The 26,386-nt window shown below is 53.5% G+C and overlaps 11 protein-coding genes across 11 annotated transcripts; 6 read left to right on the forward strand and 5 right to left on the reverse strand.

The window, feature by feature from the left end:
* Positions 1-296: 296 nt before the first annotated feature.
* Positions 297-2,525, forward strand: A1O3_02996 (uncharacterized protein; the record flags this gene model as incomplete). The annotated part of the gene is made up of 7 exons (XM_007733136.1): positions 297-737; positions 811-925; positions 1,003-1,146; positions 1,209-1,473; positions 1,540-1,681; positions 1,763-1,978; positions 2,076-2,525. The coding sequence occupies 7 exons, from the start codon at positions 297-299 to the stop codon at positions 2,523-2,525; spliced, it is 1,773 nt and encodes a 590-aa protein (XP_007731326.1).
* Positions 2,526-3,865: 1,340 nt separating this feature from the next.
* Positions 3,866-5,521, forward strand: A1O3_02997 (uncharacterized protein; the record flags this gene model as incomplete). The annotated part of the gene is made up of 1 exon (XM_007733137.1): positions 3,866-5,521. The coding sequence occupies one exon, from the start codon at positions 3,866-3,868 to the stop codon at positions 5,519-5,521; it is 1,656 nt and encodes a 551-aa protein (XP_007731327.1).
* Positions 5,522-6,317: 796 nt separating this feature from the next.
* On the reverse strand, positions 6,318-6,994 carry A1O3_02998 (uncharacterized protein; the record flags this gene model as incomplete). The annotated part of the gene is made up of 2 exons (XM_007733138.1): positions 6,318-6,801; positions 6,870-6,994. The coding sequence occupies 2 exons, from the start codon at positions 6,992-6,994 to the stop codon at positions 6,318-6,320; spliced, it is 609 nt and encodes a 202-aa protein (XP_007731328.1).
* Positions 6,995-7,022: 28 nt separating this feature from the next.
* Positions 7,023-10,277, reverse strand: A1O3_02999 (uncharacterized protein; the record flags this gene model as incomplete). Its single annotated transcript, XM_007733139.1, has 1 exon — positions 7,023-10,277. The coding sequence occupies one exon, from the start codon at positions 10,275-10,277 to the stop codon at positions 7,023-7,025; it is 3,255 nt and encodes a 1,084-aa protein (XP_007731329.1).
* Positions 10,278-11,053: 776 nt separating this feature from the next.
* A1O3_03000 (uncharacterized protein) lies at positions 11,054-11,868 on the reverse strand (the record flags this gene model as incomplete). Its single annotated transcript, XM_007733140.1, has 2 exons — positions 11,054-11,770; positions 11,833-11,868. 2 exons carry the CDS (start codon positions 11,866-11,868, stop codon positions 11,054-11,056), a joined length of 753 nt encoding a protein of 250 aa, XP_007731330.1.
* Positions 11,869-12,233: 365 nt separating this feature from the next.
* Positions 12,234-14,107, forward strand: A1O3_03001 (uncharacterized protein; the record flags this gene model as incomplete). The annotated part of the gene is made up of 4 exons (XM_007733141.1): positions 12,234-12,344; positions 12,443-13,426; positions 13,478-13,721; positions 13,827-14,107. 4 exons carry the CDS (start codon positions 12,234-12,236, stop codon positions 14,105-14,107), a joined length of 1,620 nt encoding a protein of 539 aa, XP_007731331.1.
* A 266-nt stretch (positions 14,108-14,373) lies between these two features.
* Positions 14,374-15,761, reverse strand: A1O3_03002 (uncharacterized protein; the record flags this gene model as incomplete). Its single annotated transcript, XM_007733142.1, has 2 exons — positions 14,374-14,998; positions 15,133-15,761. 2 exons carry the CDS (start codon positions 15,759-15,761, stop codon positions 14,374-14,376), a joined length of 1,254 nt encoding a protein of 417 aa, XP_007731332.1.
* A 484-nt stretch (positions 15,762-16,245) lies between these two features.
* On the forward strand, positions 16,246-20,763 carry A1O3_03003 (uncharacterized protein; the record flags this gene model as incomplete). Its single annotated transcript, XM_007733143.1, has 2 exons — positions 16,246-16,391; positions 16,452-20,763. 2 exons carry the CDS (start codon positions 16,246-16,248, stop codon positions 20,761-20,763), a joined length of 4,458 nt encoding a protein of 1,485 aa, XP_007731333.1.
* Positions 20,764-21,172: 409 nt separating this feature from the next.
* On the reverse strand, positions 21,173-22,354 carry A1O3_03004 (beta-lactamase; the record flags this gene model as incomplete). Its single annotated transcript, XM_007733144.1, has 1 exon — positions 21,173-22,354. One exon carries the CDS (start codon positions 22,352-22,354, stop codon positions 21,173-21,175), a length of 1,182 nt encoding a protein of 393 aa, XP_007731334.1.
* Positions 22,355-23,328: 974 nt separating this feature from the next.
* Positions 23,329-24,576, forward strand: A1O3_03005 (uncharacterized protein; the record flags this gene model as incomplete). The annotated part of the gene is made up of 3 exons (XM_007733145.1): positions 23,329-23,367; positions 23,535-23,953; positions 24,087-24,576. The coding sequence occupies 3 exons, from the start codon at positions 23,329-23,331 to the stop codon at positions 24,574-24,576; spliced, it is 948 nt and encodes a 315-aa protein (XP_007731335.1).
* A 766-nt stretch (positions 24,577-25,342) lies between these two features.
* A1O3_03006 (uncharacterized protein) lies at positions 25,343-25,908 on the forward strand (the record flags this gene model as incomplete). The annotated part of the gene is made up of 2 exons (XM_007733146.1): positions 25,343-25,420; positions 25,816-25,908. 2 exons carry the CDS (start codon positions 25,343-25,345, stop codon positions 25,906-25,908), a joined length of 171 nt encoding a protein of 56 aa, XP_007731336.1.
* Between the last annotated feature and the right edge of the window lie 478 nt (positions 25,909-26,386).

Here is a 26,386-nt window from a genome sequence, read left to right on the forward strand (position 1 = left end):
GGGCGGAGCGACGGGGAGCATGCAGATGTCGTTCTCGATTACCCTTTTCAGCCAGTATCCATCCACTATCCATCCACTATCCATACCCCATAGTGCTGGGATCGTACCTTGCAGTGATTACGTCGCACTGCCTTCCCGGTAGGTTTGATGAGGATCGATCTGCTATTGCTAATTTACCTGTTTCCACCATCGCGACCGCAGCATAGACATATATTGAAGAGAGTTGCTCTCTCCGGGAGTCTCTACATATCTGTCCAACTTCAACGACATCGCCAGTGCCGGCTACACGAGGAAAAATGCTCGCCGACTACTTTTTCATCGGGGCCAGCCTTGCTCTCTCTGTGGCTGCATTCCCCGGAGTGCTGAACAACACGGCGCCGACTTGGATTGGCCCCATCTATGTCCCTGCGACCAATACTTCATCGCAGCTGTTCTTAGATGCCAGTGCTGCCGCATATGCTGCTGTCACCGACGCCATCAACACCGGAGTTTCCCAATATGGATCCGTCGACAACCAGACCACGTCCTTCTCGGTCGCAGTATTTTCGGCCGTCACCAATGAGACTCTGTTTGAGTATCATTTTGCTGCCCCAGGACTCAATGGTTCGTTGACCAAGGGAAATCTCTCCGAGAATACCATCTACCGAACCGGAAGTTTGGGCAAGTTGTTTGTCACGTATGCCTTTCTCGTCGACATTGGTGACGGCGTATTCCTGGATCCGGTGACAAAATACCTGGTGAGTCTCGCTTGTCGCCACCATCATACTAAGACTATGGCCACATGGATTCTAACTTCGGTTGCCAATCTAGCCTGAGCTTAAGGAAGCGGCTCGCACTCTGCCACATGATCCAATCCGATATGTCAACTGGGAAGAAGTCACTGTGGGCTCTCTCGCGTCACAACTTTCCGGAATCGGACGAGACTGTACGTGCTCCCTTGTCATCCCCATGAAATCAAACCATTTCCAAGATGATGGTTGATCTAATTCATGCATGCTCCAGATCTCTTGGGAGACTTCGCTACCAGTGGATTTCAAGCCCCCACACTCGAGGAGTTTGAGGCAGATGGCTATCCCTACATACCCGACTCCGAGCAACCCAATTGTACCTTCTACGGCGATAACTACCCAACTTGTACCCGGGCACGTGAGTAACAAACATTCCTCATTTCCCGCAAACTTGAACTTGATTTGACTTTGAATGGCCAGAATTGTTCAAGGGACTTGTTCAGCATCCGCCGGTCTTCCAGTCATATGAGAAACCCATGTATTCCAATTTGAATTTCGTTCTCCTCGGTCTGATCTACGAGAATATCACCGGGGTCTCGCTAGAACAAGCATGGCAAAAAATTTACCATGAGAAGTTGAACATGACCTCGAGCACATACAAGTATCCTGGGCCAGCTGCAGATGCCATCATCCCCTACAATGAATCGTTTGCATTGTTTTCATACGACATGGGACTTGATACCCCGTAAGTACTATCTCGAGCCGACGAGTCACCAAAGTAATCTTGAATCTGGACTAACTCGGCGGTTAGGGCTGGGGGTCAATATACCAGTACCAAAGACTTGGTAGTTTGGGGCCGAGCCATATTACAAAGCTCTCTGCTGCCCAAAGTTCTCACCAGACGGTGGTTCACGCACGCCGCATCAACATCTGTTTGGACCAGCAATGTCGGCGTAAGTTCATGAACCACGACACCCAACGAGTTGTGACTACTACTACTAGTGGTTACAGTACTAATCTACCTACGTGTTCAGATCCCATTCGAAATTTATCGTCTACCAGTCATCGCAGACACGAACTACAACTTGACCCGCATAGTCGACATATACTCCAAATCCGGGGACGTTGGTCAGTACTCGACCAATTTTGGCCTGATCCCCGACCACAACTTGGGATACTCGGTTCTCTCGGCCGGCGTGACTCCCAACACCCAAGTCAGCGCTATCAGAGATACAGTGGTCGACATATTCGTAAGTTAATTAATAGCCCCAGGTGTTACTGAGCTTGACCCTTTCCCCTTTCACCTTTCAGATCACATCACGCTGACCAGGCTCCCACTCCCAAAAGGTCAATGCTGCCGAAGCCGCTGCAAAGGCCCAAGCCAAACAAGCATTCACAGGCACATTCGCGGCCTCGGACCGCAATTCCTCCTTGACGCTGACGGTGGATGGAGGACCAGGCGTCCTGATTACCGGATGGGTCAGCAACGGCACCGACTTCTTCCTGAACAACATCATCATCCCTACCAATGATCTCCGAATCTATCCCACGGGTCTCGAGCGGACGGACGGCGCCAACACTTACCGTGCCTATCGTCTCTTGTTTGCCTCTTCCCCGGTCCCGGACAACGTGGGCCTCTTCTCCGAGGCCAACGATTATTGGCTCAGCATCGACAGTGGCATCTACAACAATCAGCCCTTCGATGCCTTCGTGGTCGGCTTCGATGTCGCTGGGCTGGTGCAAAGCATCTACTTGGATGCTTTCGTGGTCAACCTCACCCGTTCGGACGCGGCGTGACTTTTGTAATCAGATTCTATGTCTGGCTGGCGTGCACAGCACAGTCCATCTTCCCCTCGAGGGCCTCAAAAATAAATAACAGAAGGAATATAATATTACTGAATTCCTCGGGATAGATTTCCTTCTAATATGTTTCCCCGACAGAACTTGCTTGGTCGCCCGCAGGATCAGGGTCTTGAATGTCTCTGGCTACTAGTATATCTCACACGATTAATCATTCAGCCACACGCCATGCGCTGCAAGGGGCACAGAGTACTTACTTATCTACTGTACCGATACTTGTATTCCTTTGCCACCGGCATTTGGCGCTACCGTACGCTATCTACCTAGGTAGTCGATTTACCACTAGCGGTACTGTAATTTCTGTATTCGATCTGACATGCTCCTCGTCGCTCGAATCGATTGTTCAGGCGCCTAAACACGCATTGATTGCCATCTTAGCTACCTATAATACTGATGGTTGTCAGGGACGCCTAACGCCCTTGCCGGAGTCTCTCTGTCCGCTATTCCTGGTCCAATTACACCCGGAATTACAGCTGCAGTAGGGTTAGGGTTGAGTGTTTGAGCGATCACTGGTGATTTCGATATGCTAGCGGTATTCTATTCCTTGCTTGACGCGAGCATCGTTATCATTAATGGAGAGGCCGAGAACCTGAGAACCAGAGAGCTAGAGAGCCAGGCGCCCCCCCACTTTCTTTATCATGCAAGGCCCATCTGATGATTCAATCCCCAGATCTTGTTTCTACCCTCTCTTCCGTTCTTAACCTCGTTGCCATGCAGATGCAGGCACGTAAATCGCGACATACATGTTGTATACACCGAGCACCTCGCACCTCCGATTGCTGCCAGCAACAGCAGATCCTGCGCCATTGCAAGTTGACGTCAAATGGAAGCACCATCTGTACCACCAAAGAAGAAGATCCGACGCACGCGTACCGGCTGCTTCACATGTCGCCGGCGCCGAATCAAGGTGATAATGATGGATTCCACCGAATCCAAACTACGGAAATCTGACTCTGACTGCCAGTACTCCGTAGTGTGACGAGAGGAAGCCCTTTTGCAAAGCGTGCATGCGACTGGGCATTGCGTGCGACGGCTACCTCCCAAGACACCGATTCATCGGATTCGCAGGGTTCTCTGAATTCGCCGTTCCCGTCCAACAGGATGGACAGGGGCAGAGCGTCCCGGGGACGACTCCGACTCCGACTCCTCAGATTGACCCATGGCCAACGGATCCGGAGCCCTTGCCCTTTGATTTGCGAGCACTCACGAGTGGCAGTCCCTCGGTCAAGGGAGAAGCTCAACTTTCGTCCCCCGACTACGAGTCTGGATCGCCTTCCATGACAGAGGCCATTAGTGAGGATTGTACGTCTGTGATCAATTCGGGCGACGGCTTTTCTCGCGCCGTCTCAGGTGGTTCGCAGGAGGCATTATCTTCATCGACGTTCGGACAGTCGGAGACGCCAACGCAAACGCCAACGCGTCCACCCGTTCCATCTCCGAAGAGTGGCTCTTCAGACGTGGAGAACTTCTATCTCGAAAAATGGTATACGTGTGTGGTGGGTTGCCTACCTCCCATCTTCCGCGACATAACTATGGCGGCCGGCATGCCGGACTTTCCTCCTCTTTGGAGTGCCATCTGTGCCATCTCGGCGTCTTACCTGGCTCATATCGAGTCTTCCATCGTCATCACCAATGCGGGCGGGCGAAGGTCCCGATATGTCCCACAATCCGAGCATCGATATCGAAGCCTGGAATTCTATGACCGCGGCGTCCGAGAGCTGACGAGGCTGGTCTCGACTTCCAAACCAGCAGACATACACTACGTGCTGGCCACGTCGCTCATCTTTCACTATTTTGAGATCGACTCGGGTTCCGTCGTCGGGGCGGGCGGGCATATGGAATCCATTGACAGCCTCGTCATGTCTTCCTACGACGTCCTCCATGCCGATTTGACCGGCCAAAAGCTCCTTTGCACTTGGATGGTCCTCCGCGGCGTGGTTGCAAGCCGACGGCTCTCGGTCGGCCTCGGATTGACCGGACTCTCTTCGTCCATCAGCTCGGATGAACTGGACTACATCATGTCCACGGCGGCAACGCCATATGACTCCATCATGCGGCTTCTGTTGACGTCGCTGTCTCTCGTCCGCGTCATGATTCTCGACTGGTGCGTGTGTCGTGGCGCGTCGTTCGTGACGCCGGAAGAGAAACATGCCGCGTTCGCCGGCGTCCTGGACAAACTCTCCCTTCCCGAGTCTCGACGAGATTGCTCCAGCTCCGAATTGGCCGCTATCGACGACGGCTACTGGAAGTCTCTCGCAAAGCAGCGGGCCAAACTCGACGACTGGCACTCTCGGCTGCCCATGTCGGAGCTCCCGACCGAGAGCTTCACGTCTCAGAACACCGATCCTACAACTGCAGACACCACCACCGCCGCCGCCGACCCGGACGTGGAGCCTCTGCGCTTTCAGACCCACGAGGCCGCCATGAACTACATCTACTACGCGCTGGCGCAGATGCTCAGCTCCCGCCGGGCGCTTGCGCAAGTCGCCACCGCGGACGCCCCGCCCGCCAAATTCACCACGCGCAACTACCCCTGGGAGCACCTCATCCTGCGCATCACCATGGGCCTGGATCTCAGCGACTGCGTGACCAAGCACACCTTCCGGGTTGGCGTCATGTCGGTCCTCTCGACCTGCGCCGCCTGGTGCCCCCACATCGCCGTCACCCAGGTGGCGGAGCGGTGGCTGGCCAAGCTCGAGGCCTGCGGCATGGCCGTCGAGGACGGCATGCCCGTGGCGGTCATCAAGCGCGAGCTCAACTTCGTCGTCGAGAACAAGAAGAAGGACCAGGACATCTTTCGCATTTCCGTCCTCACCAGCGCCGACACCGAGACCAGAGATGTATACCAGAGTGATTTTCAGATGTTATCCGCCGTGTGTGCCAAGGATCGCCGCACTGGGAAGCTGTACAACGATATACAAGAGATTCCGTAGCTGATAAGTGGCAGTGGCAGCGACTTCTTACTTCTTACCACAAAGGGTCGGCAACATGACTCGTCGGTTGAGATAAACTAGGGGAGACCCCCGAGCCCGAACTGGCTCCTGCGGAGTAGCATCGGGTCAGCGCCCCCTGTGGCTCACGCAGTGCTCCCCCGTGCTCTGCCCTCGCTCCCTCGACGCTCCCCCGTGCTCGGCCGGGGCGCTCCTCATGCTCTGTCACGTGTCTGATTACAGCGGCCTCGCTTCCTTTCCTGAACGAAAATGGCAATGGACGAACCACAGGTCGGGGCATATATAAATGTATATATCTGCTAATAGCTCCAAAGTACAGACAGACAGTGTCTCTTGACATGGATGGGAAAATCAGTGTCAGCATCAGTATCAGTATCCTCTGGCAGTGTGATGGTGATGGTTCCTAGTCCTAGTACGCCGTATCACAATGTAGGCCAGGTTATTGTAGAGAAGAATCTCGTGGGAACTGGAACCCATACAGAGAACACAGTATCTGGACATATATAAGACGGATACATGTATATATCCTGGGCAGCACTGCAGGTGGAGATAAGATACTGTACACATACAGAGTATGTACAGTATCGCTTGGACCCGCGATGCTAGCAAGTCTTGTTCCAATCTGCAAAGCCCAGACGACCACACCTGGGTCTCGATGGAGAGCCCTGGTCGGTCCCGGCAATAGGATATCCAGACAGATCCTAGTAGATGAGATCAAGGCCGTCGCCGCCAGAATCTCCGGCTGGACTTTTGTTTCGACGTTTGTTCGATCGTTGCGTTAAAGGCAGAAGCAATCGCCTGACCCACAGCTCGTTAGCAATAGCAATCTAACCCCCACAACGTCCTCGGAAAGAAAGACGATGTGATATGACAAGAATCTCACCGTCTTAAACACCTCTTGGACGCCAGCCATGGTCACTATGGGATCGCATTCCAGGTACTCCAAGGCGCCCAGTTCCTTGGCCAGTTTTTCGCCCTCTCCTAGTTTCGTGCCCAATGCGACGCGATAGCTCTCCCACAATTCGTCGTCAGTGTCCAAGACTCCAACCAGGAGGAAAGGGGCGTGCGGACAGAAATGGCGGATCTCGGGCACCCATTTGGTGCGTAGATTGTCGATGATCATGTCATTTCTCGGGTGTGTAGAGAGAGGGAAGCACATGATGAAAACATCTGTTTGCGGATAGCTCAATGGCCGTAGTCGGTCGTAATCTTCTTGACCCGCCGTGTCAAGCAGTGTCGCCATGTACTGCTTTTTGTCCGTCCTGCCATGCCACAAGTTAGCAATCCTACCACTCTCTTGTGACTAGAATAGAAATAGAACTGGACTGACTCGAACGAGATGTCGCAGGGAGGAAACACTGTGGGTATGTAGCTAGCCTTGTCGCGAACTTTGTTTTCCGCCATGGCATAGCAGAGGCGGGTCTTCAATGCTCCTGGCTCTCCAACAACAACCATCCTGACAAGTGTTAGTGGAAATTGACAGTCATGAGGAACTGGCGGCGTACTTAACATCGCATTTCTCGTCCAAGTCAACAGTGCCATGAGTAGTAGCACTAGCCGTGGTTGTGATCTTTGTCGTTTGCGCCGGTGGTGGCTCGACACCACCACTATCAGGAGACAGTGCCGCAATGACATCCACGTGGCCATTAATCCGGGCAATAGAAAGGGCAGTGAGTCCGTCACTGGCTGACCAGTTGATATCGTCAGGGTCGAGAACTAGCATCAATTTCTTGACCATGGATAGATGCCCGCCTTTTGCGGCCCAATACAAAGGTGTACGGCCTTGATAGTCTCGAACATTTGCCTTCGCCCTTCCAACAGACATCAAGGCAAAGAAAATGTCAGAGTGGCCAGCTTCGGTGGCAACCAACAGAGCTGTCCGGCCACGTGCGTCCCTCGACTCGACGTCATAGCTGTGAGGAAGGTGCCGTGGGTCTAGAAGAAACTCGACGACGGCCAGATGGCCATACTGAACTGCTTCGAGTAGCCGGTTCTGAAATTTGGAGTACTCCTGCGCTACGAGTGCCTTCGCGATGAGAGTGTGTGAGAATCGGAGCGCCCACCACACCGGGGACCGGCCGTTGATATCGGCAGCCCATACCTCCCGATGGGAACCAGGGACACTTAGAAGATACTCTACCATGGCCAGATGCCCATTTCCGGCAGCCCATGAGAGCGCAGAGCGACCTGACCGGTCGGTCATGTCGCCGGTGCAGCGACCCGATTCCAACAGCAGCTTCGCAACCTTGATATGTCCGTTGCCAGCAGCCAGGGACAACGGCGTGCGCCCATCTGATATGCCTTTCGAATCGGCATCCAACCGAGGCACCTGGAGGAGCTCCGCAACAACCTGTGCGTGGCCATTGCCAGCAGCCCAGGATAATGGCGTGCGCCCATATATGCCTTCCGAATCTGCATCCAACCGAGGCGCCTGGAGGAGCTCCGCAACAACCTGTGTGTGGCCATTGCCAGCAGCCCATGACAGTGCCGTACGACCATGCCGACATTGCGCGTTGTGCTTTGTCGTATGCTTTAACAGCTCTCTCACGGTTTCGACATGACCGTTGCCAGCTGCCAGGGATAAGGCTCCACGACCGTCTTCATCCGTGCTCTCGATCATAGACGAAGGCCCAAGGCCAAAGAGAATCTTGACCACGCCTGTGTGTCCGTTGGCTGCTGCCAAGGAAAGCGCAATGCGACCTGAACTGTCTCTCTTGGATATGTTATGGCTGCTAAGGATGTGACGGAGAAGTCTAACCACATTCTCGAGCCCGTTTCGTGCAGCGTAACGTAGTGGAGCTCGGCCATTGCAAGATGAGATACTAAGAGCGTCAGAGGAGCGAAGCACGAGTTGTTGGACCAGCACATCCGGGTGTCGCAACTTTTCAGGGCTTCCACTAAGTTCTGATGTGATCATCTCCTCGACGAGAAGGTTATTGCCAGAAAGACTCGCCAAAGCAATACAATCCTGACCGTCTTTTGTTTTTATCTCTCCCGAAACTCCCGAATGCGCAAGACACTTGAAAATAGCCAACCCCCTAGGGTCCACAGCAGCGAGGTGAATAGGCGCCCTTCCAGTCTTATCAAACATGGTTGGATCAGCGCCTAGATCCAGGAGGCAGTGGATGGTTGGAAGATCCCAGCCTCGTATGGCCTGGTGTAGTGGTGTAAAACCTTGATCATCACAGGCGTTGACCGCGGCAGACATAGAAACTAATTCTTTGACTTCCCCAGGGCCCCCATACATAGCTGCGTAGTATAGAGGTGTAGCGGAGTTGTCGTCTCGTTCATCGACCTCGAACCCGAGGGAGATAATTGTTTTGGCTGAAAGCCATGTGAGCTTGTTGATGTAGATGTTGTGCAAGGCCGAGCGACCCTTTGGATCCTTTGAGCAAATGTCGATGCCCTTTCCCTTCAAAAATTTCAATAAATCATCTCGTTGGTTCTCAATGGCGACGAAGATGGGGTTTTGAGAGTCAAATGCACGGCGGGTTGCATTGAACCTTTCGACATCAAGTCGATCCTCGATGGCAGAATTGACCAGCTCCAGGGTCGTGGACGAATCAAGAATATTGGCGCAATGAGAGTTGACCGCGGACAGCAGGGCAGCTTCTCGGATGAATTGTGCGCGGTTCTGAATGTTGGCTGAGTGAGGGAACCCTGCCTCGAATTCGTCCACCAAAGCAGTGGCCACCTCAGTGTCCGCTCTTGCAATAGCAGCAGAAATGCCCGCTTTCAGGTCGTCGACAGTCTTGTCGGGTTTGACGGGCAGTGTTTCTGGATAGAAGCATATCGTCGAAACAGTATCTTGGCATGCCGTGGCAGTTGCTGCTCCATGTATGCATCGTCTCTCGAATATCGATGACTCTGTCATGACGCCTAGAAGCCGCAGGAACAAGTTGTCTGGAAGATCGGTAGTTCCAAGAGCCCGAAGGAGGTTTTCAAGGACGGTATGCAGGTGTAGACTGGCAGCGAGTTCAAGAGGACTTCGGTGCCAGGACGTAGAGTTCTCTATCCCTGCATCAGCTGTGGGAGATGCGCCGATCTTGAGGAGAGCTTCGACAGCGCTGAGGCTTGCAGTAGCGACTGCAAATGAGAGGGGAGTCCCAAAAAGCTCTACTGGAAATTGGGCATCGAGCCTCTGAGGGAACTTTACCCGACGATGGACGGTCGCTGCGGCTTTATCGGCAGGGCCAAGGTGGCGGGCAATCTGCTCGTGATTAGATTTGGGAAACATGAACAGCCAGTGAAGCGGGACCGAACCATCCTTTCCGGCAATAGATGGATCTGCTCCAGCATCAAGGAGAGCTTTGGCAGCCACAAGGTCGCCCATCCGCGCCGCACCGAGAAGGGGTGTGTCTCCGGAGAACGGATTGAGAGTATTGACATCAGACGCAACCTGGTTCTTGTGTTTATCACGGACTGCTTCAGGCTCCCACACTGTTGAGAGGGTTCCATTCGCGTGCGCCAGTCTTGAAGCACGTTTGTTGGACCTTGAGTTGAAACCTTCGGACGCCGTGGTCGGTGGAGGGAATAGCTCGGCTGACAATGAAAAACCCGCAATCCGTTCAGTGTTATGGTACAGCTTCCGGAAGGCTTCCACGATGATCTCGTTGAAACCTCGCTGTAGGTGTGGTTGATCAGACCTGCAGACATGACCGGAGTTGATGATTTCCAAGGTCAAGCTCGCGATCGAGAAGCCCATCTTCGAGCTTCGGTCCGCCCACTCCAAGAACATGGAGTGGTTTTGGGGAACGCCATATCCTGTGGCATGGGCAAGAGCAATCTGGAATGCTCTTCTGGCTGACGGCTCTCGCTCCATCGACGCTTCCGCATCAGAAACGATTTGGGCCTTTGCTACTGCAACAAGAGTTTTTGCTTCAAGTGGCCGGAGTGTCTCGAAGGACCACGGGTGGGTTTCCTCCACCTTCTCTCGAAGTTGCGACCTGCTGGCGGGAATCTCTGCACTAAACGTCAAACGTCAGCACCGCATTCTACATTCGGCGTGAAAGGGACACCTTTTGAGGGGGTGGGGGTTGTACTAGACTCCGGGTGCCAACAGTGGAAGCCTTGAGAGATCAGCCAATCGATGTTGTGCCTTGAAAGACAGGCAGTGCCGAAATGTGTGGATGAAGCTGATGCGAGTTGAGGGGGTGTACACGTTCTTTGCGATGGAGATTGCAACCTGGGAGATCTGCATTTTGATGGCAAGAGACTCTTTCGAGTCCAATCTGCTGGAAAAAGAGGCACCGGGGCTGGTAGAGGAGCCATTGGAGACACTGCTCTGGCTGATCATTGACAGTATCATTTCGTCTCCGGTATAATAGACGCCACTCCTCAAGGCCTCCAGGCACAGAAGACCCAATGACCAGACATCACATTTGCGAAAGTCGACATCCAGGGAGTCAGATTGCTGATCAGTCTCAAGCTCCGGGGCATTGTAGCTACGTGGAATGGTTAGCTCCAGCGACTTCGAGACGTTGTCTCTGGTGGGCACCAAATCAACAAAGCAACTTACGCCACGGTTCCTCGGTACTTCTGGCTAGCATCAGCATTCACAACTTCACCAGGATTGAGAAGGACCGAGTGGCCGAAATCGGCCAGCTTTGCGATGACAACGGTATCGTCGGCCAGGGTCACGTAATCGGGCTCGCCCCGAGAGGCCCGAACAATCAGGACGTTGTCGAGTTTGACATCTCCGTGGGCAATTCCACACAGATGAAGCTCCAGCAACGCGAGGGCCACATGCCTGCACAGCTTCAGCTTCTGCCTTGCACTCAAAGAGGTGCCTTGCAGCAGTTGTCGCATAGTCTCATGCCGCGCCCATTCTGTGACCAGGAAAGGAATCGAGCCTTGACGATTCCAGCCATAGCCAAGAAGGTCAATGATGTGTGGGTGGCTGGCCAACGGGGCATGGTTCATGACCTCAATGTCCTTGAGCACACACGACACTCGGGTGCGGAAGGCATCTATGTCGGCGTCGGGGGGTGGAAGCTTGACCTGCTTCAGCGCAACCACCTTGCGCGACACGGCGAGCTGACATCGGAAGACCTTGTATGACACGCCTTCTCCCAGGAATTCTTCATGGTATAATTGCGACCCAATGAATTGTTTGAGCTGGAGCAGTTGTATGACCGCGAGGAGGCCTTGGAGCGTGCGGATTTGGTTGACGGCCGGTTGAGAGAAGCCCCCGATGCTCGACTTCAATGTACGCTTGGACCATTTATTGCTCTGGTGCAGCTATCGTCAGCCTAATGGAGATGCTCCTCTAGTTTCACGGTATGCCAACTTACATCGAGGGAAAATTGCTCGTTCTCTCTGCGGTCCATAATGTTGGGCGTCTCTGCCCATCGCCATCAATATTGGGAAACATGGAGAAAGGGACAAAGAGGAGAGGCTGAAAGGCGGCTGCGCATGTACAGTACGGAGGACACGCTTGGAGCTTGGGCGTTTAGGAGGGGGCTCAGCTCCTTCTATCAAGAGCTGAGGCTTGAGAACGCCTCGCCTGCGCTCCTTCTGCCAAGTCGGAGGATGCATGGGATGTACGCCGTACGGAGGACTAATAGTATGTGGCTGAGACTGCGCGTTTCAGGTGTCAGTTCTGTTTAGCCCATAAGGAGCCGAATGCCACGGGCAAACTCCCAGCCATCAAGCAAGCATCGTGACATGGGATTGCCTACCTCTATCTCTCACCATGCTGGACCCGCTGAGCGTTGCGGGCCTGACGATTGCAGTGTTTGACCAGCTGTTGAAATTGAGCGAAAGAACCATCCAGTTTGTGTCTGATGCGCGGTCTTTCGACAAGGTACGTGCAAAGAGTCTGCGGGGTGGAAGAGGCTGCGCCGAGTCGTCTATCAGCATGCGCCTTCTGCGTCCAAGGTGCTGACATTGCCCTCCCTTCAGCATGTACGCCTTTCAGAGCATAAAATCAGGGATGAACACAACCGGAGTGAGCAGTTACGGGCACTTCTCTTCACCCCAACCCCGCTCTACGACCAGAATGCCATGTTTGATTATTTCAGCGAGGACGTGCAGGACCAGATCAAAATCCTCCTCATCGAAGCCGTAGGCAAGCTGCACGAAGCAGTCGATCTCCTTGACCGGCGCTACCATCGACGCAGCCATGACACCAAGCTGTCTCCAAGCGGCGGCAGCGTGACCATGTTCGACCGCATGCGACAGTCGTCGAGATCACCCCTCCGGGTCGTTCAATGGTCATTCCGGGACAAGAAGCGCACCGAGACCGTCATGACGGAATTCACAGACCTGAACCGGCGCATTCATGAAAACATCAAGCTCTTCATCCTGGGGTCGTCGCTGTCGGTCAACCCAGAGCGCCATCTTCGGCATCTCCAAAGCAATCCAGCATCGCAACAGCTCGGCTTCAACATCGACGCAACATTGCGACTGCATGTAGAGAACGCAGAACAGACTGTCGAAGATTGTGGCCTGCCCCAGGAACCGTGGGAAGGCATTCTGGCGGCCGCCCATCCGGTACCCGGATATGAGCAGCGCTATGCTATCGCCGACGATGAAGACGCAGCTGGGTCATCGCTGATTCTGGAATACCGACGCTATGAACCGGTGGGATCACAGACCGCTCAACAAGTTGACGAAAGAACCAGAACCCTCCTCAACTGGCTGGCACGGCTTCTCAAGGTTTCCAAAGAAGAAGATTTCCTCGTCCTGCGGTGTCGAGGCTGGACATATATTCCCAACCAGGAGAAGATTGCATTTGTCTTTGAGCCGCCGCCAGGATTTCGGGGGGTTCCCACCAGTCTGCTTGACCTCCTAAGAGACTCCAGAGCCAAACTCTCCTTGAATGAGCGGTTGCAAATTGCCTTTGGTCTCGCCCGAAGTGTTTCACACCTACAAATGGTGCAATGGGTCTGAATTCATGCCGACATCCTGTGGACTAAAGCTGACAGCCGTCTTTAGGTGCATGAAAGCATACGGAGCGAGAACATCCTCTTCTTCCCAGCCGCGGACGGCCCGGACCCAAATGAGAAGCAGATCAACTACGCCCAGCCCTGGGTGTTTGGATTCGAGTTCAGCAGACCCGAGACATTCAGATCCCACGGCCTCACAGATGTGGCCATTGAACGCGACGTCTACCGACATCCCGACAGACAGGGACGACCAAGTGTGAAGTTTCAGAAGATACACGACATCTATGCTTTAGGTACGGTCCGCCCCGTCCCGTCCCGTCCCATTTGGCTCTGCCAATATCCAACGGCGCGGATGCTGATGCTGATGCTGGTGCTGATACTGACTTGCTCCCAACCAGGAGTCGTTCTCTTGGAAATAGGCCTCTGGGAATCCTGGGAGCAGATGCAAAAGGTGCGGGCCGCATACCAACACAGTGCAAGAAGCCTGCAGAGCCTACTCGTCCAGCACGCCCAACGCTGGTTGAGTAGGCGCATGGGAGACAAGTACAGGGACATTGTGGTCAAGTGCTTGGGAGGGCACTTCGTCATGGCCGAGGACACTCGAGAAGAACTCAACCTTCAGCAAGCCTTCCGGGCCGAGGTGGTCGATGTGTTGGAGAGGTCACTGGCTGGTATATGAGGTTCACGAGGTACTAGTGATGATACCGAACGTGATTGCCTTCAGGTACGTCTCATTAATATTGAAGTATTGGCAGCAGTTATCAAAGAATGCTCCGAAGAGAGTCGGACAATAGCAAGCTTAGCCAGCAGAGAGTAGTATCGTAACCATACGTGCGCAATGCACCTAAAGCAATCCCTTTGTCATGCGCCTCAGATGCCACTCATCGCTTGAGAGGCTGAGAAATCTCTTGGGAGGACAGAGGTATTCATAAAGGTCGGCAGGCATCAGCGTGCAGGAAGGTCCTCGGATGTCTTGTACCATGCATCTGGAGCATTTCCAGATCGAACAGTGAGTTCTTGCATCCACCAGAATCTCGGGGCCAGTCTGGTCCAATCAATGTCTAGCATTTGCTTTGCATGTTGTTCAAGTATAGGTGCCATGCGTTTCCTCATGGCCTCGTTGGCAGGATGGACACCGTTTTGCAACGCGACCCTGGCCTCGAGGTAGAACCGTGCTGAAGCACATTTCATGCAGTATTCGCTGATGTCCTCCGCGCTGAGTCTGCCAAACCCACCCTCGCGCATAATCAAAACCGTGTCAGCGAGGATCTCGTGGTGGCGAGGGATGAAGGCGAGCCCGTTAAGTGCCAGGTACGCATTCCAGCTGCGTGGGATATATGGAGTGAGCTTGATCCAAAATGTCGCGTCGGCTACATAGCCCCAGAGAAGGTATCGATTGAGGGTCGCCTTTAAAGATTTCTCCTTATCAACGCCCGCATTTTTATCCGCAGCCAAGAAGATATCTTTGTTGGCTTTCGAATGAAAGTAGTCGCGGCGTTTACACCACCTTTCCGCCGTCTTCATTCGGTCACTGGGTCTGTGGCAGACTTCTGGAATAAATGCCAAGGGCCTGCCAAAAGGTTGGTTAGCATGGCGCTGGCCTGACGGTGACGTACTCTTGAGGAAAGACTGTATAACCGAGATGCTGGAAAGGCGTGCCCCATCCGTGATGCGAGGCTCTGCGGCCCGAAGGAGCAAACTTACATGACTAGAGGAGTCCATTCACCAAAGACAGCCAGGACGATCGCGAAGGGAACCAATCTGTGAATGTCGCTCCTTGTGCGCAGGCATAATTGGTATTCTTTCCTCGTGATTTTGGGAGGTCTACCATCCTTGGGCTCGCGCTCCCGGCCTAGCATGGCACAGATATGCAACTTCCCCGGTTTTCCCCATGTTGGACCTAGACGTTGCAAGATCTTTCGCCTCTCTTTATTGTTCTGCCACACTCTCACGACGCCGTCTTTATAAAACTTGGCGTGTGTCGTGGCGAGACGTTGCCAGTATTTCAACCGCTGCCCAATGGGTATCTTTCCACCTTCGCCAGGCTTGGGTTGTTCCACATATTCTAGGATCGGAGGTCGTAGACAGGACAGGTCTGAGGGCTCTCCCTCGGCTTCCAAGTTGAGGGGTAGGTATGTTGGCTTCGATGTGAAGAGCTCTGGGCGAGTTTCTTGCAGTCTCCTTCTCTTGACTTGGCCGCGGAGTCGAGTGTGACTCAGTGTCGACTTGTCGCGGATCGGGAGGACACTCAGCGAGACAGCATTATGCCTGCCGCAGGGCTTCTGGTGTAGAAAAGTGACGGCTCTTCGACACTGCGGAAGGTTTGTTGACATGCCTCAAGGGCAAGGAGAGAGAATGACGGTTGTAGCCAGAAGGTGGGTGTCGTGGATGAGGGGGATTCTGTTGAGCAATCAATAGTCTTGGTTGAAGTTGAAAAACGCCTGCCTGTCCTGTTGGAGAGGAAAATATTTGTGATGATGTTGCCGCATCATCGTACAGTAGTGTATGTACGGAGCATCCCTAGCTATTTCGGCTGCGGAGAAACGAGACGGGCAGAACCACTTTTTGCTGCACATCTGGCCTCACGCTCCTTCGATTAAGTGTTCTGCATTCTAAGTCCGGATGCTCCCTACACCTCTCATTCTGTGTCGGATGGTGGTTGTTGTTGCTGCTGTTGTTGTTCTCTGTCAGTCTGGTCTCTGAACGCATCGTCGAATTTCCAATGCTGCGTTAACCCGCCCCCCCTGGTGGCTATACTGATGCTTCGTCTTCTGGCGCCTCCGACTCTTTGACTCCTTTCCATCCAGCCTCGTCAAAATGCGTCTCTCCGGTCTCTCCTGGAGCGCCGCCGTGGTCGCTCTCTGGCCTTTGAGCCTGCTCATTCCTTCGGCTCTATCCTCTCACTCGGTCAACGTCGCCCTTGAGACATCGTTTGCTGCCGGGCCATATTTGGTTGAACTGCTGTACGTGTGCCGGGCTGGTAACCATCCCCCCATTGAACCCTGCGAATAACACCTCTATAGGGAGACCGCCGCTCTCGAGAATTCGTCATCCTACTTCCCTCTTCTCGATCGCATCGCAAACGGCGCTTTTTTGGAGTTGCAGACGGAGCAAGAGCTGTACAGTAAATTCATAGAAGTGTTACAACATGATGGGCACCTTTCCAGTCCCGAATCTCTTTCTTCCTTCAAGTTCGCCCTCGCCCTCCATGCAGCCGCTCCTCGGGTTGAGGCTCATTTCCAGTACTACAACACCTCGGTGCAACCGCATTTGATGGCAGCGCAGGACGCTGTCTGTCCAGTGTGGGTATATCTAGATGGCCAACAGTACTGTTCGCCCGAGCTGGATCGTGCTCAGCAGGCAGTGTCACTTCCTGCCGTGACCGAAGAACTTCCCTTCGATCGTGTCCTAGGATCGAATGCAGACGGTCTAGCTTCGATCCTGTACGCGGACATCACACATCCTCTGTTTGGCCAATTCCACAATGTCGTCAGTCAGACTGCCCGTGACGGGAGATCGACGTACAGGGTACGCTACAGGCCTGCTTCTGTGACCGAACGCAAGTCTCTTTTTGTCAGCGGTTACGGGGTCGAGTTGGTTCTCAAGCGGACAGATTATATCGTGATTGATGATCGGGATGCTGCCAGCTCAGACACGCCAGATGAGGATCGTACCTCTCTAGACAATGTGAAGGACGATGAACTGAGCGATTTGAAGCCATTAACAACGTCCGAGGTGGTCAATCTGGGTCTCAACGCCGCTAGCTTCATAGCATCGAGCTCCGACCCGTTACAAAGTCTGCTGCAAATCACATCTGATTTCCCTCGATATTCGTCGCTCCTTGCCTCTGCTAACGCTAGCAAAGAGTTCCTCGTCGAGCACAGATCCAACCGGGAACGCTTCTTACCGTCAGGCTACAGTGTCTTCTGGATCAATGGTGTCCAAATCGAGCCTCGTCAGATCAATGCGTACTCACTCCTCGACCATCTGCGGCGTGAGAGACGCATTATTGGTGACATTAGAGACATTGGTCTTACATCCTCGGAAGCGATCAACCTTCTGTCGAGCGAGGTCATTGCCGAAGCGCAGGCGAATGAAGTGCCCCAAAGATTTGACTGGCGAGACGATATCGAAGCGGACAAGGTCTTGATATGGTTGAATGATCTCGAACAGGACAAACGATATGCCTCATGGCCATCAGCATTGCGGAATCTATTCCAACGGGTCTACCCAGGACAGCTGCCCCAGCTACGCCGCGACGTTCACAATCTCGTTGTGCCCATAGACATGGGCAGCATTAAAGATATCGAACTTGTGGCAACCTCCTTACAAGGGCTCGTCAGAAGACAGGTGCCGATCAGAGTTGCCTTGGTTCCGATTGGATCTGGGGCAATTGCCGATGATTATACCCGAGTGTCGTATCACATCCTGGACACATACGGTTTGGCGCCATTGGTAGCCTTCTTTTCAGATGTTGCTGCGTCCAAGAAGCTGTTACCGAGCCCAGAAAAGAGCTTCCAGAAAGCTATACTCGGCCGTTCCGTCCGAGAGGGCAAACGAGCCTTGCCTTACGATGACGTCTTGATTTCGGAAGATTTGCTGCAGAGGCTCCAGGCGCGAAATGATTACGTGAGTCGCCTGGCTCTCAGTAGTTCCGATCCTCCATTCATCATCAACGGAGTGGTTCTGCCTAGAACTGACAACTGGTTCGAACTCATGAGTTCCCGGTTGTTCGCCGACCTTCAACTGCTGCAACAGGCTGTTTACCAAGGCATCATCCCTGAGGATAGTTGGGTTCCTCAATTCTTTCTCTTACAAGCTTCAGCACGGCGGAACGAGATTGTATTCCCTCATGACCCGAAGGATATCAAGATTGTCGATATAAGCCGCTTGGCCGCTGAGTTTCCGGACGCGCTGAACATTTTGCCGCGCGTTCCAGGGGCAGCAGCGACCCTGTTGAGCGACCGAGCGCACCTCCTGGTCGTCACAGATGTAGATTCCGAAGATGGCAGAGGACTCCTAATGGAAGTTCTAGCATTTCGACAACAATTTCCTGAGATTGATGTCCTGCTATTGCATAACCCGGCGTCAGATACACAATCGTCTAAATTGGCATGTGCCATCTACGCGTTGGCTCAAGATAACGGACGAGATCTCACGCCCGAAGAACTGCGGCTCATCCTTGAGACTGAATCGAACCTGGCAGATGCAGTTCACGGAGCCGAGACTTGTGCAGCTTTTTGGAGCGCCGGGGTCGGTTTAACACGCAGTCTAGGGTTCTCCCATGGTCAAAGTGGGCTGTGGCTGAATGGTCGAGTTATCGGACCTTTAAATCGAGAGTTCACCGCTCATGATTTGGAGTCGTTGCTCGAGCTGGAACGACGAGAAAGAATCACCCCTGTGACAACTGCCATCACGTCGCTAGGATTGGAAGAACGCTTTTCCAATGCGCTAGATCTAGCAAAGGTCACCTCGCTCGTGGCTAGAGCTCTCAAATCAGATCTTCCGGAAGGTCTGAGAGAATCTGTACCTCTGATCAGGATGGATCGGTTCAAGATCTGGAACGGCACTCACACGTCGATCAAAGTCTCCAATACAGACGACCCCTCTATCCAGGTTGTCGCTGTGGTGGACCCGGCCTCTGAAATTGTGCAACAGTGGGTGCCAATATTGCAGGCCCTCTCGCAACTTCATGGTGTCAGTGTTCAGATCTTCCTGAACCCGAAGGAAAGGCTGTCTGAGCTGCCCGTCAAGCGTTTCTTTCGCCAGGTCATCAGTTCAGAACCGAGCTTCAACGAAGATGGCTCGCTGGTGACCCCAACCGCTTCGTTTTCAGGTGTGCCCAAGGATACTCTGTTCAATCTCGGTATGGCTGTTCCTCCATCATGGTTAGTGGCGCCCAAGAAATCTATCCATGACCTTGACAACATCAAGCTGGGCAATCTGGCCGAGGGCGAGAATATTGATGCGTGGTACGAACTCGAACACATTCTGATTGAAGGTCATGCTCGGGACGTGACGGTCGGTCCGCCACCGCGCGGTGTACAGCTACTGCTTGGAACCGAGGAGGAGCCGCGTTTTACCGATACCATTGTCATGGCCAATTTGGGATATTTCCAGTTCAAGGCAAACCCTGGATATTGGCAAATTTCACTCAAACCCGGCAGATCGTCTAAAATCTTCAACATCGACAGCGTCGGACCAAACGGATATTCTGCTCAGCCCGGCGATGAAACCACCTCGGTGGCGCTTCTCTCATTCCAAGGCCTGACTTTATTCCCCCGTCTTTCACGGAAACTTGGGATGGAGGCCGAGGATGTGCTGGAATCGTCTGGGTCCGGTGGACCCATGGACTATATCAGCAAGGGCGCATCCTTTGCTTCCTCGGCGCTCTCCTCTCTGGGGTTGAAAAAGACGTCGACCACCAACGCGGAAATCAACATATTTTCCGTCGCCTCGGGCCATCTGTACGAACGTATGCTCAACATTATGATGGTGTCGGTGATGAAACATACAAAGCACAGCGTCAAGTTTTGGTTTATTGAGCAGTTCTTGTCGCCCTCCTTCAAGTCGACTGTCCCGGAGCTGGCCAAGCACTACGGGTTCGACTATGAGATGGTAACATACAAGTGGCCACACTGGCTGCGGGGCCAGAAGGAAAAACAGCGAGAAATCTGGGGATACAAGATTTTATTCTTGGACGTCCTGTTCCCACTTGACCTGGACAAGGTGATTTTTGTCGATGCCGACCAGATCGTCCGGACCGATATGATGGAACTCGTCCAGGTCGATCTGAAAGGTGCGCCTTATGGCTTCACACCCATGTGTGACTCACGGACAGAAATGGAAGGGTTTCGGTTCTGGAAGCAGGGGTACTGGGAGACCTACCTCAAGGGCAAGCCGTACCACATCTCGGCATTGTACGTGGTTGATCTCAAGCGATTCCGACAACTCGCGGCCGGGGATCGATTGAGACAACAGTATCAGGCACTCTCGGCTGACCCCAACAGTCTCAGCAATCTTGACCAGGACTTGCCCAACCATTTGCAACACACGCTGCCTATCTACAGTCTCAGCCAGGACTGGCTTTGGTGTGAGACATGGTGCAGCGATGCCAGCTTGACCACGGCGAAGACGATTGATCTGTGCAACAATCCATTAACCAAGGAACCGAAGCTGGATCGAGCCAGACGACAGGTTCCCGAATGGACCGAGTATGATGAAGAAATCACCAGCGTTATCAAGGCGGCCAAGAGCCAGGAAGATGAGTCGACGTTCGGACAAGATGTTGAACAAAAGGGGGTAGAGGCAGAGAGGAAACGGGATGAGTTATGATTGGAAAGGAGAAATCAGCACAGAACTACATGTAGATCTAGACTGTACCAACATGAAACGGATTTATGGTCACATCCTGATCTCTGATGTGATGAAGTCATTAGACAAGTCAAGTGATTGTATCCGTACAGTATCACCTGTGGTCATTGTCTGGTGGCTGTTGGCCTGGTTCCGGTGGGCGGGCCACCTTGTCATCCATGACTGCACACCGGGGGGTTTGAAGCGAGCATCAGCACTCTGACGTGGACAACTAGCCGAATCTTTGTTCAAATCTCTGTTCGAATCTCTGAATCACTGATTCAGCCTACCATCTGCTATGTATCATTGATTCAGCCTACCATCTGTTATGTATCGTTGATTCAGCCTATCATCTCTTCTGCTATATACATAGACGGCAGGGATCGAGTCCCTAGTAGCCTTCGACGCCCAAGGCCTTGTAGACGGCCCTTAGGTAGATTTCGGCGTTCACATTCCCGATCGGGGAGGGCCCGGCGTCGGTCATGAGATAGGACATTCTGTTCATGGCATAGGAGAAGGTGAGCTTGCGATCGAGATCCATCAGAATCAGACTGCCACCCCAGCCACCCCAGAAACAGACGCGGCCGGCCGGCAGCCAGGGCAGGGACTGGCGAGAGGCGTCGGAGGTGAGGGCATAGCCGATGCCCCAGGTCAGCGGGGTGTCGAGGACGAGGTCGACGCCGTCAGCCTGCTTGCGGAAGATGTGGTCGATGGTGGCGGGGGACAGGAGGGAGACGCCGTCAACTTTGCCGCCGAGGCTGAGGGCGCTCAGGATGCGCACCAACGACCTCGCGTTGCCGTGGCCGTTGACGCCGGCCATGTCGGCGCGCCGCCAGCCGGGGGTCCAGGAATAGCGGGCATCCATGCCCGGGTTGACGAAGGTCTTGACCGCCGGGCCGGTCGGGTCCAGCTTGGACATGTCAAAGGGCACGGGCGGCGGCGGCACGACGGGCGCGATTCGCGGCCAGTCCTCTTCGCGCGCCCCGATCTGGAAGTCGGCGCCCAGCGGGCCGGCCAGCTCGTCGGCCACGAACTGCTTCATGGGCTTGCCGCTGACGCGCCGCACCAGCTCGCCCAGCAGGTGGCCCATGTTGGTCGAGTGGTAGCCCGACGCCGTGCCGGGCTCCCACCACGGCGCCTGGGCCGCCAGCCGAGGCACCGCGACGGCCAGGTCCTCGACCTGCTCGAGCGTGATCGGCTCCTCCCACCCCGACACGCCCGACGTGTGCGAGAGCAGGTGGCGCACCAGCACGCCCTGTTTGCCGTTGGCGCCGAATTCCGCCCAGTACTGCGCCACCGGCGCGTCCACGTCCACCAGGCCCCGGTCGGCCAGCACCAGCACGGCGAGCGTCGCCACCGTCTTGGTCGCCGACCACACGTTGGTGATGGTGTCTTGGGTCCACGGCCGAGTGCGCGCCTCATCGGCATGCCCGCCCCAGAGATCAACCACGTTCTTGCCGTCGATGTTCACCACAATCGAGGCGCCCAGCTCGTCTCCCGACGCGATTTGCTGCGCAAGGAGCTCGCGGAGCCCTTCAAATGGCGCTTCGGCCTGTCCTTCAACTCGGGCCATGATCGTGGAACTTGGAGACGAATTCTTTCGGTTCTGTTTGTGGGCGGAACGGAATTCAAACCGATTTTCAGGATAACTGGCGGATTGGGTCCTTGTCCTGGTTACAGTGTCAGCCCAGGGAATTGTTTCGAGTCAGGAGTTGAGAGCGCGAGGATAAGTCGGTGTATCTTATATACTATATCAAAGACCTGAGCTGATGAATCAATGCACGGCGGTGAGGGGAGAGGGGGCTTAGGCCAAGTGGTGGCCCCCTAAGCCTTGGTCCCACTCATGCATAGCCTTATGCCCTCAGTCGTGCCTGTGCTGACTGATCCGTGCCATTCGACAGACATACAGAGGACACTGGACATGGCATTGGTCAAGCTGAAGCTGCATAATTAGATAAGCCCTGTAGTGGCTCTACGCTTCGCATCTCGCCATTTGTCAGAGTCAGAAACTAGGCTTCAGGCCTCCCCTATCAAGGAGTAATCTACCTCCAGAGATCTGTGCCAACCACTATACTCCATACTCTGTCAGATAGAGTATCCTAGTCCTTCGGCAACATGGGCCAATCACCATCTCACATATTAGCCGTGACTTGTCCCTACTGCTGTCTGAACTCGGCACCTATGCAGTACAGAGTAATCACTCTGTAGACTTTGGATTGATTCCAATGCTCCTTCTACCGCCATCTATGTCGTCCAGTAGCAGTCCTGTTGGTTTTATGCACAATCCATTTCTAAGCATGCTCTTACAGCCGTTCATCGTCGTCAGCTGCGGCTGCGGCGACAGTCATGGCAAGTCAATCTGGAGGAACCGTGACCGTGGACCAACTACGGCTATAAGAATGCGTTGATATCTCGACCAACTACGGCTATAAGAGTGCGTTGATATCTCGACACAAGTGGACTTTAGTTTTCAGGCCTTGATCTTCTTTCCTCTGATTTGATCTGATCTGATCTGAGATGCCTTCGGGAGCACATCAAGAGGCAAACATGGTCTCGTCACCCATCCAAAACGTCATCGTCATCGGGGTAAGGATTCCTTTCCTTCGCTGTTCTCTCTTCCGTCTTCAATTACCTCTCGCTATATTTGCATAGTCTGATCTGATTTGTCTGATCCTGTCTAAAATAATGGCAAGGTCCTGTGTCTGACTGGTCAAAAATAATGGCAAGATCCTATATCTGACTGATTTCTACAGGCAAGTGGAAACGTCGGTCCATCGATTGTGAAAGCACTCCAGTCGGATGCCAGCTTTTCACTCTCGATCCTCGCCCGGCAAAGCTCCAGTGCATCTTACCCTTCTGGGGTCCCCGTGCACCGGGTGGACGATTCATACCCGGAGAAGGAGGTGCTGAACGCATTCCGCGGCCAGGACGCGGTGGTCTGCGCGCTGAGTTTGCAGATTCTATTGCAGCAGATCAAATTCATCGACCTGGCCGTGGAAGCAGGGGTGCGATGGTTCATTCCCGCCGAGTTCGGAGCGAACAACGCGGGACATGGGCACGGGGAAAAGATCCCGCCTCACGATGCCAAAGAGGCGGTTCATGAACATCTGGTGCGGATGCAGAGCAAGGGGCTTTCTTGGACGGCCATTGCCACAGGTCCATTCATTGACTGGTAAGTTGAGTGAGAGCAAGAGCGAAAGTGAGAGAGAGTGTGAAAGTGTGAAGACGTCCGTCCACAGAGGCGTCTGGGAATTCCATGTGTACAACTCTTCAGTGAACTGACGATTCCTCCCTTCTATTGACAGGGGCATCGCAAATGGCTTCCTCGGCTTCGACCTGCAAGCCCGACGAGCCAAGATCTACGACACAGGAGATGAGATCTGGACCGGAACCAAGGTTTCCACCATCGGGGTCGCGGTGGCTCGACTCCTGCGCAAGCCGGACCAAGTCAAGAACCAATATATTCACATCTACTCGGTGCGCACGAGCCAGAATCAGATTCTCGCCGCGCTGGAGGCGGTGACGGCGAAGGTGACGGAGGCGGCGACCACGACCAACAGTCAATCTGCATGGGAGGTCGAGCGAGTCACGATGGAAGACGAGATAGCCCGTGGTCGGAAGATGATGGAAGACGGGAACCGACTGGGTGCGGTGCCGTTGATTCTGTCGTATTTCTTCCGCCCGGGAATGGGGCCCGACTATTCACGGGACGTGGAGGCGGCGAATGCGCTTCTCGACCTGCCCACGGAGAGGATTGAAGACATTGTGGGCGAGGTTGTAACTGTCAAAGGTTGAGTTGTTCCATGTTCCATGTTCACTATCAAAGGGGTATGGGAGAGCCCAGGCTATATAGTATAGTATACCTAGACCAGCCTTCTGGTTAAAGCACAAGGCTTAGGCTGGGAATGCGCCTAATTTTGACAGTATCGAGATCAACTATGACTATACTCCGTACAGCTACAAGTATCGATGTCAACTAAGACTATACAATTTCAATACCGAATTCAGCCATGGGTGTACAACAAGTCTCATTCAACCAGGACTATATAACTATAAATCCACCGTGACTGTACAACAAGTATTGAATTCAGCTATGACTGTACAGCTACAAGTATCGTTCAAGTATGACTATACAGCAAGTATCGTTCAACTATAACTGTACGGAGTATGTTACCGCGCTGCCAGTAAGACACCGCCCACAAATCAGTTCCTTGGAGTGGATGAGATATGTACTGTACAGACATTTAATTCCTACCGTAACCTATTGTGACCTCCTACTACATCCATCAGTATCTAAGTATCTACGGAGTACAGAGTACTCAGTGCTAAGTGCCAGTAACCCTAACCCTAAGAGGGGACGAGCCATGCCATGAGCCACAAAACCGCGGAGCATCTGCCGTGAATGGTAGTTTCGTTATCCCTCGTCCAACAAGGAGAACAGGAGACTACAAGAGTCAATTACAATTACATTGGTTTCGTACCTACTTTGTCTCCCTTGTCTACCTACCTACCTATCTACCTTACGGAGACATACTACTTACTACGTAATCGGCATCACTCCATGGCTCTACCGAATCTCCGCCGCCTCTTCGTCGAGGCGCGCACCGAGGCCGAGGAGAACGAATACTCTCGCAATGCGGTACGTGTTACATGTTACGTGTTTGAATCTATCAGAATCAATGAGAATCAGAATCAGAATCAGAGTCAGAGTCAGAATTGGATACAGATTCAGAATTGAATATAGCTACAGCTACAGCTACAGCTGGAGATATGTGCTTGTTGATTCTATCCTTGACGCTTGACGCTTGAATCTTGACTCTTCATCCTTGACGCTTGATGTTTCTTCCTATGTCGCCTGCCTGTCCACTTCTTCTGCATTTTCACCGAATTCCATCTTGAAGGTCGAATCGAAGCGAAGCGAAGCTTGACCTTGACCTTGGCCTTGACCTTGGGCTCACGCCCCTGCTCAGGCGTGAGCCCGAGGAGCTCTTCAAACACGACAAGACTCAACCGCTGACTTGACTGTCCATCTAGTTCTATAATCTAGCCCTCTTCATTTCGTCCGTCGCCGTCTTCAGTCTCGTGGCGCAGCGGATGAGCGGCAGCGGCGGCAGGATGATCAACTGAAGAACAAGAACAAGAACGAGAACGAGAACGAGAACGAGAACGAGAACGAGAACGAGAACGAGAACGAGAACGAGAACGAGAACGAGAACGAGAACGAGAAACGAGAACGAGAACGAGAAACGAGAACGAGAACGAGAACGAGAACGAGAACGAGATCGAGAACGAGATCAAGATCGAGAACGAGATCAAGATCGAGAACGAGATCAAGATCGAGAACGAGATCAAGATCGAGCATAATCGATTAATCGAGGATATGTATACCGTGTTCCAACAAAGCAGCCCAGCCACAGCGGCCTCTAGCTCAGCCAGTCTCAGCATCACTTGCCCCCCAGCTGTACCGACGACATTACGTTATTTTATACTACGGCGACCTCGACCTGACTCTGACATATCAATCTCATGTGTGTCCATTGCCGACACCCAACACCCCGCTCCGTATTTTCGAGAGACTGGCCGGATGTCTCCAGCAGATAGCACG

The sequence above is a fragment of the Capronia epimyces genome (assembly GCF_000585565.1).
Source record: "Capronia epimyces CBS 606.96 chromosome Unknown aczIQ-supercont1.2, whole genome shotgun sequence".
NCBI lineage: Eukaryota > Fungi > Ascomycota > Eurotiomycetes > Chaetothyriales > Herpotrichiellaceae > Capronia > Capronia epimyces.